Source organism: Pteropus alecto, unplaced genomic scaffold (assembly GCF_000325575.1).
Source record: "Pteropus alecto unplaced genomic scaffold, ASM32557v1 scaffold75, whole genome shotgun sequence".
NCBI classification, from domain to species: Eukaryota; Metazoa; Chordata; class Mammalia; order Chiroptera; family Pteropodidae; genus Pteropus; species Pteropus alecto.
The window spans coordinates 18,780,094-18,795,522 of NW_006440638.1; the positions used below are offsets into that span (position 1 = coordinate 18,780,094).

At 34.5% G+C, this 15,429-nt stretch overlaps 1 protein-coding gene across 6 annotated transcripts in view; it reads left to right on the forward strand.

The window, feature by feature from the left end:
* Positions 1-15,429, forward strand: part of FHIT (fragile histidine triad) — a 1,286,618-nt gene that overhangs the window by 560,160 nt on the left and 711,029 nt on the right. For all 6 annotated transcript variants that reach the window (XM_015593668.2, XM_015593670.2, XM_006917499.3 and 3 more), the window contains one exon: positions 14,693-14,812. In XM_015593668.2, coding sequence (XP_015449154.1) covers positions 14,693-14,812 — 120 coding nt within the window. The remainder of the gene's footprint in view (positions 1-14,692; positions 14,813-15,429) is intronic.

A 15,429-nucleotide genomic window follows, 5' to 3' on the forward strand; every position in this document is an offset into this window, starting at 1 on the left:
TTTACCATACAAGATTTGGGCACCAATTCTGAGCTGATGTTCTCACGTATCTCTGCAGCCCATGAGATGAACTCTTACAACTCTTCTATTAACGTGTAAAGAGTATAGTATAAGTGGGAATGCAGTAGAAAATGTGGTTACTCCAGAAGGATACATGACATTAAGGTGATTTTTCAACCTGTAATTCTCTTCCTTAAGTATTGTTTTAATATTATAACCTGTAAATTCCCCACTGCTATTGCAGCCTAGATGAAGATATGGTTTGGGTTATTTTTACTGTGAAGATGAATCTCAGCCTCCGTCAGACTGAGAAGTCATGCCATACTTTGTCCTTCAGGTTAGAAGTCTTTTTATTCAGGATTCTGTCTTTCCCACCTGAGCTGGTTATCTACACATACAGACTGTTGATTTTCTACATGGCTCTAGGCCTTAATGCTGGTGTTTTAGATCTTTACCACCTGTATTTAGTTTGGCAGCAAATTTTTTTTTAATGATATAAGTAATTTTAAATGCTGTGTATTTTTGCACATATGATTAATAAGGTCAGATTGAAGTGTAAAACACATAGGACTCATCCATTAGTTCCCTGTATCTTTCTTTACTAGATGAAAAGAACTTTAGGACTAAATAGATACACACACATATACATATATATTTTCAGGTGAGCTCTTTTTGAAGAATAGGTCTTTCGAGGGTCAGTGGGGGAAGGTGGTTGGCCATTCATATTACCCGAGGATATTTGAAAATAATCCCTACATATAGCTTCTCCTGTGCCTGGTCATGGTAGAAAAGAAAAGTATGTAAAAAAGACAATAGAATTGATTCCAAACCTTTTTTCTCAGAGGAAAATGATCATTAATTTCCAGATTTCCCCTTTGTACCTGTATACACACAAATAATTTAAAAATATTTTGTATGTAGATTCACTGTTCTCTGAAAATAAATGACTATTATAAATGACTATTATAAATGACTATAAGTGCTTATTATACTATTACATAATATAAGGCTACATGTTATAATTAATTATAAAGCTATACATATATTAAAACTACATAGATATGTTTATATTATAAAGTTATGTTTTTATTTTTTGTATTTTATTCTTCTATTGGATGAATCAGCTACAAAGCAGATGTTGTTATTGAGGGGCAGTGTGGTGGCAAGAATGGAACAGGTCCAGAAAGCTCTGGGGACTTACAGGGAATAGGTGTAAATACTTGTCAGGAAGATAACAGTGAATTGTGAGGAGTAAAGGGCCCTTGGCCTTCACTGCACATTAGCATTACCATGGGAACTCCTAAAAACAAACTAAAACATAACTTCCCTCCCAAATACCCTGATGCCCAAATATCACCTGGGCAAATTAAAATATCTGGGAGCAGGCTGTTGGTGAGGATGTTGAGAAATTGGAACCTTCATTCATTGATGGTGGTAATGTAAAATAGTGGAGTTGCTAAGGAAAGCAGTTTGGCAATTCCTCAAAAAGTTAAATATAGAGTTTCCATATGACCCAGCAATTCTACCGAAGAGAATTGAAAATATATGTCCACACAAAAACTTGTACCTGAATGTTTATAATAGCACTATTCATAATAGCCAAAAAGTGGGAGAACAATATATCAACTAATAAATGGATAAAAAAAATTGATATACATATAATGGGATACAATCCAGCCTTTAAAAAGAGTGAAGTACTGATACATGCTACAATATAGATGAACCTAGAAAACATAAGAAACTAGACACAAAAGGCCATATATTGTATGATTCTGTTTATATTAAATGTTCGGAGTAGTGGGGAGGAGGAGGAGGGATAAAGGGGGTAAAAGGGGTCAAATATGTGGTGACAGAAAGAAATCTAACTATGGGAGGTGAACACTCAGTATAAACATATATGCGCCTTACTGTTAAAGTGTACAGCTGAAACTTACTGGATTTCGTTAACCAATGTTACTGTAAAAAAGAGAAAAAGAAAAAGTTCAGAATAGGCAAATCCATAGAAACAGATAATAGATTAATGATTGCCAGGAGCTGCAGGGAGGAGAAAATGTAGAGTAACTGCTAATGGATATGGGATTTCTTTTTGGATTCATGAAAATGTTCTGGAATTAGATAGTGGTCGTAATTGTGCAACTCTGTGAGTATAATGAAAACCACTGAAATATATATTTTAAAAGAGTGAATTTTATGATATGTGAATTGTATCTCATTTTTTAAAAAATCTTGGAAAAAAGTGTATGGGAATATGGGGCACGGGGACTTCTATTTTTTAAGCTCCTGAGATAATTTTAACATACAACACTGAAGATCATTTTTTAAATAATGGAACTTGAAAACTAAAGACTCTGTAGCTTAAATGTTTGTGATCATAAGCATCTCATCATTCACTAAATGAAACGCCAAATAAGACTTTGCATAATCTGGTCTCTACCTGTCTTTCAAACCCATTTCCTCAGTTCCTTGTCTTGCTTTCTGTTCTCAGACTCACGGTCATGCTCTTCCTTCCATTTGTCTAAGACCTTAAGCTTGTTCTTGCCTTGGCACTTGATGTTTCCTCCACTTGGAACATTTCGTCCTCAGACACACAAACATAGTGGGCCCCTCATCATCCAAATCCATGATTAAATGTTAGGTTCTCTTTCTATTTATACTAAACCAGTCGCTTCTACCACCTCGAAGTCTCTATGCATTTTTTGCACCCTGATTATTTCCTTCAAATCACAATCAGAAAAATTTTTGTCGACTGCTTTCTGGTCTCCATCATTTTGCTCTCCTCCTCAGTCTGCACTTGGCGTGCCCCATGAGAGTTAAGGCATGTTCTGGCATGTTCACCACTAGAATAATATTTAGAATATGGCAAGTATATAATAAATGTTTGTTGAATGAATAAGTGATTAGAGATTAATGAGCAACCGATTCAAGGACAAATTATTTCAGTGCAGGCAATTCCTAACTATCTTTGTAGGAGAAGGAGAAGGAACCAGTGAGAGTGAGATTAGAGATGCTAAATAAGTAAAAGTTTCAAGACTTTAAACTGACAGAGGAAAGAGGTTACTGATGAAGTGAGAGCTTGAAAAAGTTGACATTTTGAAATACCTATGTGTTTCTTGTTTTAAACTGAAGCTGAGCTTCAGTTTTGTTTTTTTTTTTTGACTTGTTAACAATTGAAAATTTTTCTTTAGTGACACTGTAGGTTGATGCCTTAATATACTTTACTAAATTTTTTTTTTCTTTGTATAAAAATGTTACAGGTATACTTTTGTTTGAATTCTGAGACACTTCAGGCTGTCTTCTCTTTCTCTTTGTTCTTCTTGTTGTCATCTTGTGGGATATTCTTAGAGTTGTGAAATTTTGCCATACACCTGTAAGTTTAGAATGTTTTATAAAACAGCTAAACCTAACTATGTGTTTCCAGCTATCCATTTATGTACCTTGATGGTTTTCCAAGTTATCAATAAAAATATGCTTGAGTGCCTGGCCAGCTAAAAGTATATTTTTTACCTCAGATGATGCCACTTTTTTTCTGTTAAGGTTAGTGTTGGTATCCATTAGGAAGCAGCTTTTCAAGCTCATATACATTTTTGGTTAACATTTGAGCACCCAGTTTTTAAATGAAGTGATTTGAAATAGAAACATATTTTTCAGTTGGTAGAAGTGTCTGGAGTTTGTATTTGCTATGTGATTTCTTCTGCTGATCCCTAGGGAGGGTCATGCTTTTTAGGGTTGGTCTAGATTCCTGCCATTTGCTGAGACATGTCAGGATGGAAAAGTGAATTATTTTTAAAGTAAACCTTACACCTATAGCCATTATAAAACAACATGTTTATTTTTCAAGGTAAGAGAAAATACAAGCTTTTAAAATTCTTTTAACCAAAAGAATGATCTTTCTTTTTCATCATGTCTGGCTTCCCGGTTGCCTAGGAGAAGTTCATTTTCGTGGCAGATTGTTTTGGTTAGGACAGCTAGAAGTCGTTTTCTCCTACATTATATTCCTAAGTAATAACAAATTTTTATTAGAGATTTGGATAATCAGAGAATACTCAGTGCCGATAAAATTGTGGGTAAATGTGCCTTTTCCTGATATTACCTTTTAATGTAAATGTTTAGGAACTTCACCTGAGTGATATTTAGCATATCAATAGCCTTGAAGATTCGATATCCTTTGAACACAGTGATTCTCAAATTGAGGAACCGATACATGAGAAGTATTCAAAGAGATGCATCAGTGTTGATGTACGAAGGGCCTTCCTTGAAGGAATGTCAGGAGGATTAAGATTTTATATAGAAATTGCTTAGTATGAAAGTACTGAGTATTAACTATAATTTCTACTACTTAATACGATGCTAGTTTTTAACTGACAGTGCTTTACCTGTTTTTTTTTCTATTTAATAATTCTATACCATTTATATAAAAGCGTGATCCAAAGCAACTTAACTTGTGTCAGCTACCAATTAACAATTGTTGAATAAAATTTGGCATTACTTTTTGATAGGGTAAAATACTAACTGCAGTACGATGACTAGCTTTATCAAAGACTTATTGAATACTTTACAGGTGTCCTTGAAAAGAAGGTGCTGTTGTTATCCCCATTTCACAGACTGATCCTACAGCTGTGTTCTTAACCTCATCATCCTGGTGGTTCTGCTGGAATCAGGCTAGGATGGAGCTCAAAATCTATTTTAGAAAGCTCCCAAGATGATTTTAGTTGGAACTAGTGCTCAAACTTTTTTTTTTAACTTCTCAAACTTTAATGTGCTTATTGACATGCAGGGGATCTTATTAAATACAGATCAATGCAGTAGATTTGGGATGGGGCCTGGGAATCTGCATTTCTGACAGTTCTCAGGTGACACACATGTTGATCAGCAGACCACATTTTGAATAGCCAGCTTGTGGAAATATGTAGACTCTTTGTCCCCCAAAAGTCATTAGCCATAGAATGTGGAGTTTCCTGGTAGTATATTGCTTAGAATTTCACATCCTCGAGAGCATGGCCTGTTAGGTGCATTTGTTAAAGTTTTGAGTTTCTCAAACTTGAGTCAGTGGGTTTTGAAGGGTCTTCACATTCTTGGAAAGGAATTTATGTTTCGTGTTCTACATTTGAGAAAATAATATGAAAATAATAGATGTAGGCCTATGTTCTGAATCACCAGTTGATCATCATGTAACAGAGGACTATCATGTGGTTTGGGCACCAAAAGATCCCCTAAGGTGACAGTTATCTTTAATTTAGTGTGTCTCAGAGTGGGGTCCCTGAAACCTTAAATTCCCAAGTTTGACAATCTATAATGTCCTCTGTAAACAGTATTCTTTAAATGAAACCCTCTAAAAGTTCAGAGTAGATTTGAGTAAGCCACTTGTCTTGCTAGATACTTGACATCTCTAAAGTGATAAGACTGGAACCTAAATGATCTTTTAAGTTCTTTTCTGCTAAAAATTCTAGAGTTTTTTTTTTTTTTTTTTTTTCTTTGAGAGGAGCAAAGAGGTGAGAGCAAGGTTAGAAGCATATGGAAGTTATATTAGTTGGATAATAACATTTGAAAGCAAACCAGGAGGAAACCTGATCTGTACTGAAGTGAGCTAGTGTCATCTCCTATTGTGAATGGTGGGGAATTTCAAGTTTTGGGACATTTTCTTTTGTGTCCATTGAACGTTATTCCAATACACGTTAGGTTGCCTATGTGATCCTATCAGAAAACAACTGATCAAATCCACTGAGTCACAAAATTAAACGTGAATAGTAGAGACCTTTTTGTTCCCTTTCTGTTCACTAAATTTTGAAGACAAACTTCTAAAAATATGATGCTGGTGAGAATTATAAAGGATAGAGAGGTAGACACTGGGTATAGGATGTAGCGAGGTAAAGAGAGCGAATGTATAAATAACTTCCATGGTTGAAAAGGTGGGAAATGGAGACTCATTAAATACCTTGAATCACATAATTTTACTTCAAAATAAGTTATTATTAAGGAACACAAAAATATCAATTGGTTAAAAATATAAGACTTTGGTTTTCATTAATATACTTTTGTTGTATGTTTATAAAGAGATATTTGTAGGCTTTAGTCACTATTTCTGGAATGAATCTAGTCTCTTCTATTTCTGTCTTAGCCAAAACCCACTAATAAGTATAAGGGCCTAAATCTTAGACCGAGGTCCTTAATCCGGTACTTGGTTCCCTGGATGCCAGAAGCCATCATCTTCATATTTATTAAGAAACAAAGATCCCAGGAGATAATTTTTTTTCTGAGAATTCTAAAGAATATTGCTACATCCAGCCTTCTTGTTGCAAAATGATTTAGCAATTTTACTTTAGCTTAAAATAAAATTGCTTTCTGTTATTTTCAAGTGAGAGGAAAGTATTTAATATTTATCTCAGTCTTACAGACAGTTTCAGATCCTGGAGATGCAAGAATCTTCCCATCACACAATATTGGTTCTTATACTTTTCTCTACTTTTGTTTCTTTTATAGTTCCTGGAGTACTTTTCTTCTCCACTGAAATTAAAACTTGAAGGAGCATGTCTACTGGCAGCTCAGGCAGGATTTCACCACAATTAAAGAAGAGGCAAAATTGAATTTGGGCAAGGACAGATATTACCATTCGGGGGTGCCAATGTCAAGTGACAAACATAGATGTGTTATATATTGTTTTATATGAGGTACACACACACACACACACACACACACACTCTATCATCCACAATTTGCCGATGAGATATCTGAGAGTGTAAAGTTCGGCCAATCACTAAAGATTAGGGAGTGGCAGAGCAAGACTCAAGTGCGTGTGCTTTGAACTTTCATTTGACCTCTTCATACTTCCTCTCAAAAGTTAGCTTGCGATTATATCATTAGAGGTAGAATAATGGTGAGGTCAGAGGGCAGTCAGCTCTTCAAATTGTTGGCAGGCTAAACTCATGAGAAGAAATGTAACAGAATCACGTGAGCTCGTTGGCAAGAGTGTTGTGTGAGAAGAGAGAAATGAGAGGCAGGGTAGCTTTGGGTAGAGGAAAAATGGGAAATAAGCTTAAATTTTAATACTGGGAACTAGCTTAATAGATGGATAAATATCAGAATGGATATAATCAGCAGTTAGATGAATTGAAGCTATCTTCCAAAAGGCACCTTGAAGAAGTAAAAAATATAAGAAGACAGAAAAAGAGTTAAGAGAAGGAAAATGAATAGAAATGTTAAACAGAAACCCCAAAAGGCAGAAAAGTAAACTGAGGTCAGGGAATGTTTGAAGATATAATGACCAAGACTATAAAGAATGCAGTGAAAACTGAAGACCTCACATAGAAAATGTTAATAGATCACTAAACAGGAGGACTCAGAAAAGTAGTCTGTAGTGGATTGAATAATGTCCCCACCCTAAAGGAACATCAGAAAGTAACTATATTTGAAAATAGGATCTTTGCGAATGTAATTAGTTAAGATGAAGTTATACTGGATAAGAGTGGAGTCTTAAATCCAATGACTTGTCTATTCATAAGAAGAGAGGACACACAGAGAATATGGCCAGGTACAGATGGAGGCAGAGATTGGGATGATGTATTCACAAGCCAAGGAATGCCAACAATTTTTGGCAACCATCAGGAGCTAGGAAATGGCAAGGAAGAATTCTGCCCTCTAGCTTTCAGAGGGAACATGGCCCCACCACCACCTTGATTTCATTCTTCTAGCCTCCAGAACTCTGAGAAAATAAGTTTGTTGTTTTAAGCCACCCAGTTTGTGATCATTTGTTATTGCAGTCCTCAGAAACTAATACATATTTAGATATTTCTACACAATTCTTAAAACTTTGGGATAAAAACTAGAGCATCTTCCAGTGAACAGGAATCTGACTATCATAGGACTTTTCTCCATATCAACACCAGAATGTGAGAGGGCAAAGGAATAATAATTTCAAAGTGTTGCAACAGCAAATTTGAGCTTAGGATTTTATTTCTGTTTACTATATTTAAGTGGGAAGGTAAAATAAAGCTTTCTGGCATAAAAATCTCAGTTTGCCAAATATATGTAGACCCTCTCTGAAAGTAACTTTAGAGAATCTAGGAAAAAGAATCCAGGAGGAAGAAATGAAATATAAGAAATAAGAACAAGTAGAGAATTTAGTGATATTTGTACAAAGAAGCAATGACAATTTTAGTTTCTGGGAGTGTGATAGAGTGGATAATCAGAAAATTGTCCACTAAAAAATAATTTGAAATGCTGTATTAGATATACAAATGTTCATTCAAAAGCATAGGTGAGCTTTTAAAAAGGAGGGAGCAAAAAACAAGCTAAAATTCAGAAGAAGAAGTAGTGTTGCCTAGTATGAGGGAGGTGTCTGTAGACCTTTGTAAATAGGACATGAAAAATATGATTATTGGAGTAAGGGTGTGCAAAACTACAAAAAACACTAGCATATCAACATTTGAAATTATAATATTTCAACATATTAGAAATTAGATAGGGTAAGATGGGGGATGAGGTCTGAAAGGAGATCCAAGGTGGTAAGAATATTCTAAAGACATAGATATTGAACTGCTTTTAGATATCGATGAGAAAATTGAGTTTCGTGTGGATTGTAATAACCACTATTGAAATAAAAGTGGAATGTATGATTTCATACCCATATGACAAAACTTGATCTAGCCAGTGGAAGTAGGAAGGAGAAAAAAGTGAAACAAAAGGATGAAATAGGATGTTCAAAATACACTCAAACAATAATTGGCATAAATGTATAGGGGTTAAACTAATCAAGACTGACTGTCCAATGGATAGAAAACAAAATGCTATAATGTTTATAAAAATAAAAGGACACAGGTTGAAGATAAGGAGATGTAAAAAGTTAGACTTGTCAGATACAGACAAAAAGAAAAAGGAACAATAGGTCATGGAGTAAAACATATACACATGCAATAATATAGAAAGCATAATTTATGGCATCACATTGATTAAGCAGTTGTAGTTAGAAATCTAACAGTCTTCAGAAACTAATGAAACAATGATACTAAAAGTAAGAAGAGAAAGATTTGGATAACAGTGAATTTGATCTACCATATATATAGAACTTTTCGACAAATGCAGAATGTATTTTATTTGGGGGCACATGTGGATTAAGCACATGCTTCATCTTTTAATGGATCAGGAAGGAAGCCTCAGATTCTAAAAACTCAACTTTATAGAAGTTCTTTTCTCTAACTGTAGTGCTTTAGAATCATTCATCACTAACAGAAAGATAGCAAAACATCCCATATATTTGAAAATGAAAAGACGTACTATGAAATAACCCTCAGGTAAAATAGGAAATGATAACAAGAATAGCAAAATTTTAAAGTTGAGTGATAATAAAAGCACAATAGATCGAAATTTGAGAGCGATAACTAATGGAACACTTTGAAGGCAATATATAACTTTTGTTACTCAAGAGAAAAATAGTCTGAAACTCCATAAACTTAATGTTTGACTCAATTAGAAAAACTGCAACATAGTAAACCTGAAAAAAAAAAAGAGAAAACAAATATAAGTTCAGAAAATAAGCAACCAAGTAAAGATCGTTAAAGCAAAGAACCAAAAAAAAAAAAAAAGAATCTTTGAAAACCTGTATAGACTAGATATAAGTGTTGCAAGACTGATGAAGAAAAACATATATACATTAATAAACAAAAGCAACATAAAATGTAAAATAGATAAAAGAAATAATGGCTTATGTTTTTAATGTTAAAAGAATATGAACTTTTATTAATAAAGATGAAAATTTAAGTGAAAAGGATTTATGCCTAAAAAGTTGATGCAAGGAAAAAACTTAATCAGCAACTATTAAATAAATTGTAATGATTGTCAAAACGTAATTCTCTCTGCAGTGTAAAAAGAGGATCAAACAACTTGACAAGTGAGTTCTATTTAACTCTCAAGGGATAGTAAAATCCTTGTTTATAAAATGACTTCTAGAACAAAGAATAAAAGCCAGCCTATTAAGTTAGATTCTGAGAACCAAAACCAAGGGAAAAAATATTGGCCAACTTATGACACTGAAAAACACTAAGAATTCAAATCTAACAGTGTATTAAAAAATAGTACATTATGTCTAAGTTTAAATATGAAAGTGAAAGGATGTTCTCAGGGTTTAAAAACAAAACTATTACTGTAATTTACAACATTAATGACAAAGAACAAGAAATTGATCAATGATAAAGAAAAAGCATTTAATAATTGTTTTTCTTTTTAAATGGAACCAAACCTTAGCAAACTTGAAATGGGGACTTTTTTTTTAGGTTGATAAAGGCTTTCTACTAAAAACCTGTGTCAGATATTGTTCTTAATGGAAAAAAAAAAACCAAGGCTTTAAATTCATTCCTTTTAAGGTAGGAAACAAGACAGGGATGCCTGTGTTACTTCTACTCAACCTTACGAGATCCCTGACCAGTGCAATAAGACAAAACAACAAAAGTAGAAGAATTGAAAAGAGAGCTAGAATCGCTGTTATTTCTAAGTAAAATCATGTCCAGTTGACCTTTGAACATCAGCATAGTTTGCACCGTGCAGGTCCACTTTTAGATACATTTTTTTTTTCAATAAATATACAGTTGGCCCTCTGTACTCCTGTGTTTGGAGATAAGCAGATGTGGAGGGCCAACTTAAGTTGTATGTTATTTTTGATTGTATGAAGATCAGCACCCCTAACCTTTGCATTGTTCAAGGGTCAACTATATATAGAAAACCAAAGAGAATTAGCAGAAACTATTAGCAGCAATACAAGAGATTAGCTGGTTACCAGGTAAGAGCAACACATAAAAATCAATAGCTTTCCATTGTATTAAAAGTACCAATTATAAACTATGATGACAATAAGATACCATTTATAATAATGACTAAACTAAAAGCTATCAAAGAATTTATTAAACATAAGGGAAATGTAAAACTATTATAAGAGTTTTATTAAGATATATAGAATATCAATGCAGAGAATTCATAAATGGGTTGGTTGAATATTGTGAAGATGTCATAATTCCTCTATTAAAATTTAAATTCACTGTAATTTCAATTAGCATCTGAACAAGAATTTTTTTTGGAGGGGCAGAGTTGAATCTAAAATTTACATAGGAGAGTAAATAAAGAAGGATCTTCTCTTTACAAGGTATTAACATTGTATATCGGGAGTTAGCAAACTACATAGGCTACAATCTAAATCCAGACTGTGACATGTACTTATAAATAAATCTTTATTGGGATACAGCCACGTCCATTCATTTATAGGTGTCTATGGCTGCTTTCATGTTGCTGTGACATTTGAGTAGCTACAACAGACTATGTGGCCTGCTGAGTCTAGGCCTTTAGAGAAAAAAATGGTGCTTCCTATTCTCCAGCATCTGAAATAGAATCAATATAGTAAAGTCCAGACTCATTCCTATGTATATATGGGAACTTGGTGTGATCATTCCCAGCAATTGGTGCTAGGACAATTGGTTCACAAAAGGAGGAAAAAGAAATCATTCCTGTACTTCATAGAATAAACAAAGCTCCGAGTGGATGAAATACCTGTTAAGAGTGAAAATAGATGAAAATTTAAGAATATATTTTTGTAACCTTATGGTAGAGAAGGGTTTGTTAAATAAGATTCACAGAGCACGAACTGTAACAGGATAACTGATGAATTCATCAAAATGAATGCTTTTTGTTCAATGGAAGGTATGATAGAAAAACTAACCGATAGTAAAAATATAATTGTTATGTTTAATAGATTAGGATCAGTATTTAGAATACATAAGGGACTCTGGAAAATCAGAAACTAGAAGTGAAATTACAAAAGAAGGAAAAAGTATGCACTGGCAATTCATTGAAGGGTATCGATATATGCACACACATATCACATTGGTGATGAGCAAATTAAAATTAAGAGGTTCCATTTTGCCTATCATATCAGTAAAAGCTAGGAAATCAGATGCTCTCAAGTGTTGGCAAGGATGTAGAGAAATAGAAATTGTGTATTTTGGGAATGCAAACCGGTGCATATGCTTTACAAAATTTATGTGTATAACCTAAAACTCAGCAGTGGGATTCTAGCATAGATATATGGAAAAATATATGCATGGATGGTCATCACAGTATTATTTGTGGTAAAGGGCTGGAGACAAGTTAGCTCTTCACTATAAGAATGGACAAGGAAAATTACAGTGGAATACAGTGAGAGGGAATAAGCAATAAGAAAGAGTAAATTATAATCTATAGCAAAATGAATGAGTCTCTAAAACAACGTCGAGAGATAAAAGGTAGAATGAGATTTAAAGAAAGTTACGGTTAAAAACCATATACAAGATCCCGATATATTTTTGACACATATTTATAAAAATTCAGTGAAGATTATAAATACAACATTAATCATGAAAAGTGAAGCCCTGTGTTGGGAGGGGAAGGAATAGGGTGTGGATATAAGAGATGAAGGGCAAATGATGATAATAAGAAAACCAAAAGAAGAGCCTTTCATGAATTCATAATAGTGGCTAATCAACCAGAGCCCATATTTAAGTCAGTTCTGTACAATTATCCTTAAGAGGAAGCAAGGTCCAGGAACAATACTCCTTCCAACATTATTAGAGCCTGATGTTCAAACAACGTCAACAGGTATCGGTCTCTCTATCTTGGCTCTGCTGCCCTCAGTGTTGGCTCTGATACCAGGTAGACTTTTTAATGTAACCTCTAGCTGTTTCAGGTTTGTGTGCTACCAGTTTGGCAACTTGGCAGTTTTCCTCTCATGAATATTTTTTCTTTGACTAGCTTATATTTTGTCCTTTGTCCACTCCTGGACCAATCATATGCCAGAGGACTAAGAATGTCCGTGTCGCTTTCCCATCCCTAGAACCAGGCAGTAGGAGTAGCTCCACATATAGAATATGAGGGAGTATTATCCAAAGAAAAATCAGGGTGATGTGGCCAGACTACAGAAAGTGGATGCTGCAGGGGACTTGAATCAATGCTTGATTTGGGGAACGATTTTTAGAATGAATAAAATGAACTGCCATGTTTATTTCAGAAAAACTGGAAAATGATTAAAGGTTAACTCCAATATCTGAAGCTCTGCCACTTGTATGATACTTGTTTCATTTAGCCCGATGGCATAAATCCGTGACAAATAGATGGACTTGATATGAAGGGCAACTATGTAATTGTTGGAGTTTATTGTTTTAGAAGGAATGGATAGTGAACTTCCTATCTCTGGGTATATTCAAGCATAGGGCTAGCCAGCTAGTTGGCAAGGATTCAATAGGAAAGGACCCAAGGACTGTGAGAATAGTCGCATCTGGTCAGCGGTTCTAAAACATCTGCATAGCTCATGAAAGCACAGATTGCTGGGCCCTTCTCCCAGAGTTTGTTTGGTAGGTCTGAAGTAGGACTTGATAATTTGCATTTCTAATAAGTTCCCAGTTGATGCTGATGCTGTGGGTCCAGGGAAACACCTTGAAAACCACTAGGTTAGATGATTTTCAGCATTCTTACTCAATACCCTTTTTTTTTTTTATGACATACTTATAAATGATCTAGAAACTAGTACTTATATGAGATACAAGGCAAACTTTCCATTTTGTTTCTTTGTACCTGAGATGTGTTAAGTTCTGGCTCTGCAGGTCCTTCTGTAGTGAATGCCACTTGCATACTATAGATTTTGGGTCACTGAGAACATTATAGTGGATGACACTTGCATACTGTATCTTTTGGGTCATTGAAAACATTAGAATCATTAAACACATTTATTGATATGTTTTATAAAACAATCAACTATTTTCTGACATCTTTTTTTGTAATCCCGTTTCCTGTTTTCTCATGGGTTGATTATTTCCATCAATGTTGTAATAGTGTCATTGCTGAATTAGAAAAATGAAGTGGTTTCCCAAGGAGGCTGTGTCTTAGTCATTCAGGAAGTAACTTTGTCATTTATAGCCATCTAACTGACAGAAAATCATTTCTTGATACCTTAGATGCCAAGTGCCAAATCTTTCTTCACCTCCCCCCACCCACCCCGCTACAGCTTTGCCCGCAAAAAGAGGATATGAAACACCTACCTTGCTGCATCCTGACTCTGTGTCAACTAGGAATTGTTTTCATCTTGAACTAGATTTTGCTTCTTTTTTTTTTTCCTCATTTCTTCTCTCTTTAATTTTAGAAATTTTACTATAATATTTCTCTGGGAGTGCTCATATATTTCTGTAGTTGTAGGCAAGTTCAAACAGTGTTTGTACTTTTTCTAAATTGCTTTTATATAAACAAAGATAAAATCATTTGAGAAAAGCATTAAGAATTAGATGGTTTAGAGTTAATGCTTAATAATGAAAATTTTCAGCCTTGCAAAAATGATGAAATGGATGGGGAAAAAAATAAAGTACCTGACAGACAGTACCTAGTAGATTTTGGTTAAGGTGGCAACCTGAAGTGCAGAGGGATTTAAGACTGTTTTTGTTGTCCATGGGATGCTTCTGTTTGAAAACACTAACTCCAGTCAAGGCAACCTTGGTAGAGAGAGTGGAGTATTTTAGGAGGAGTTACCCAGAATACACCTTAGTGGACCTTAAATGGGGAACAGCTTAAATGATATCTTCTTCTCATCTAAGAATCTGTAGTAATGTTATTTACTTTCCTTAAAGTGATATATGATCTGAGTTTCTCACTGAATTTTATACATGCCCATTTCTTAAATCATCTTCTTTTTCAGACTTCAACTGTGAAGAAATGTCTTTCAGATTCGGCCAACATCTCATCAAGCCCTCTGTGGTATTTCTCAAAACAGAACTGTCCTTTGCCTTCGTGAACAGGAAACCTGTGGTACCAGGACGTATCCTTTTCTTTTTCTTAAAATGGAAAAATAAAAAGCCTCTGAACCTAATAGACCAGAAGGATACAAGATTGGCCTCCAATGTCTGTCCAAAAAGGTAAAATCGGAATCCACCTCCCTCCCTCTTTGGAGAAACCAGGTAAGATGTTACATTTATTCTGAATCTGTTTGGCGGCACCAGTAATATGCTTGATCAGTGTTGCAGAACTTCTGAAAAGAGTTGCTTAGCAACTGTGGCTTCAGAGGTGAGTTTTTGTTTGACCTTCTCATTATGGTAGCTGTGTAAATAAACAGGTGCTTCTAAAATGGTCCCCATAAATATCATGGGCACTTTGTTTTCAGTTGTGAATTTTAATAGTAAGATAGAGATTGGGTGGCACTTTTATGACATGGAAATAAAGTATTACACGAAGATTTGAGATTCTGGTTTCTTTACCTCTTGCAGATCATTTAAGTTAGGAGTTTTAATTAAATATACTAAAAGTATTTTTTTCATCTTAAGATTTGGTTTAGCATTTTCTCTTGAAAAATATGCCAGCTTCTAGATCATTGTCCAGTGTCAGTGGTGGTAGAGTTGCTTTATTTCCCTCTGACTGTTGAGTCGTAGTCTCTCCTAT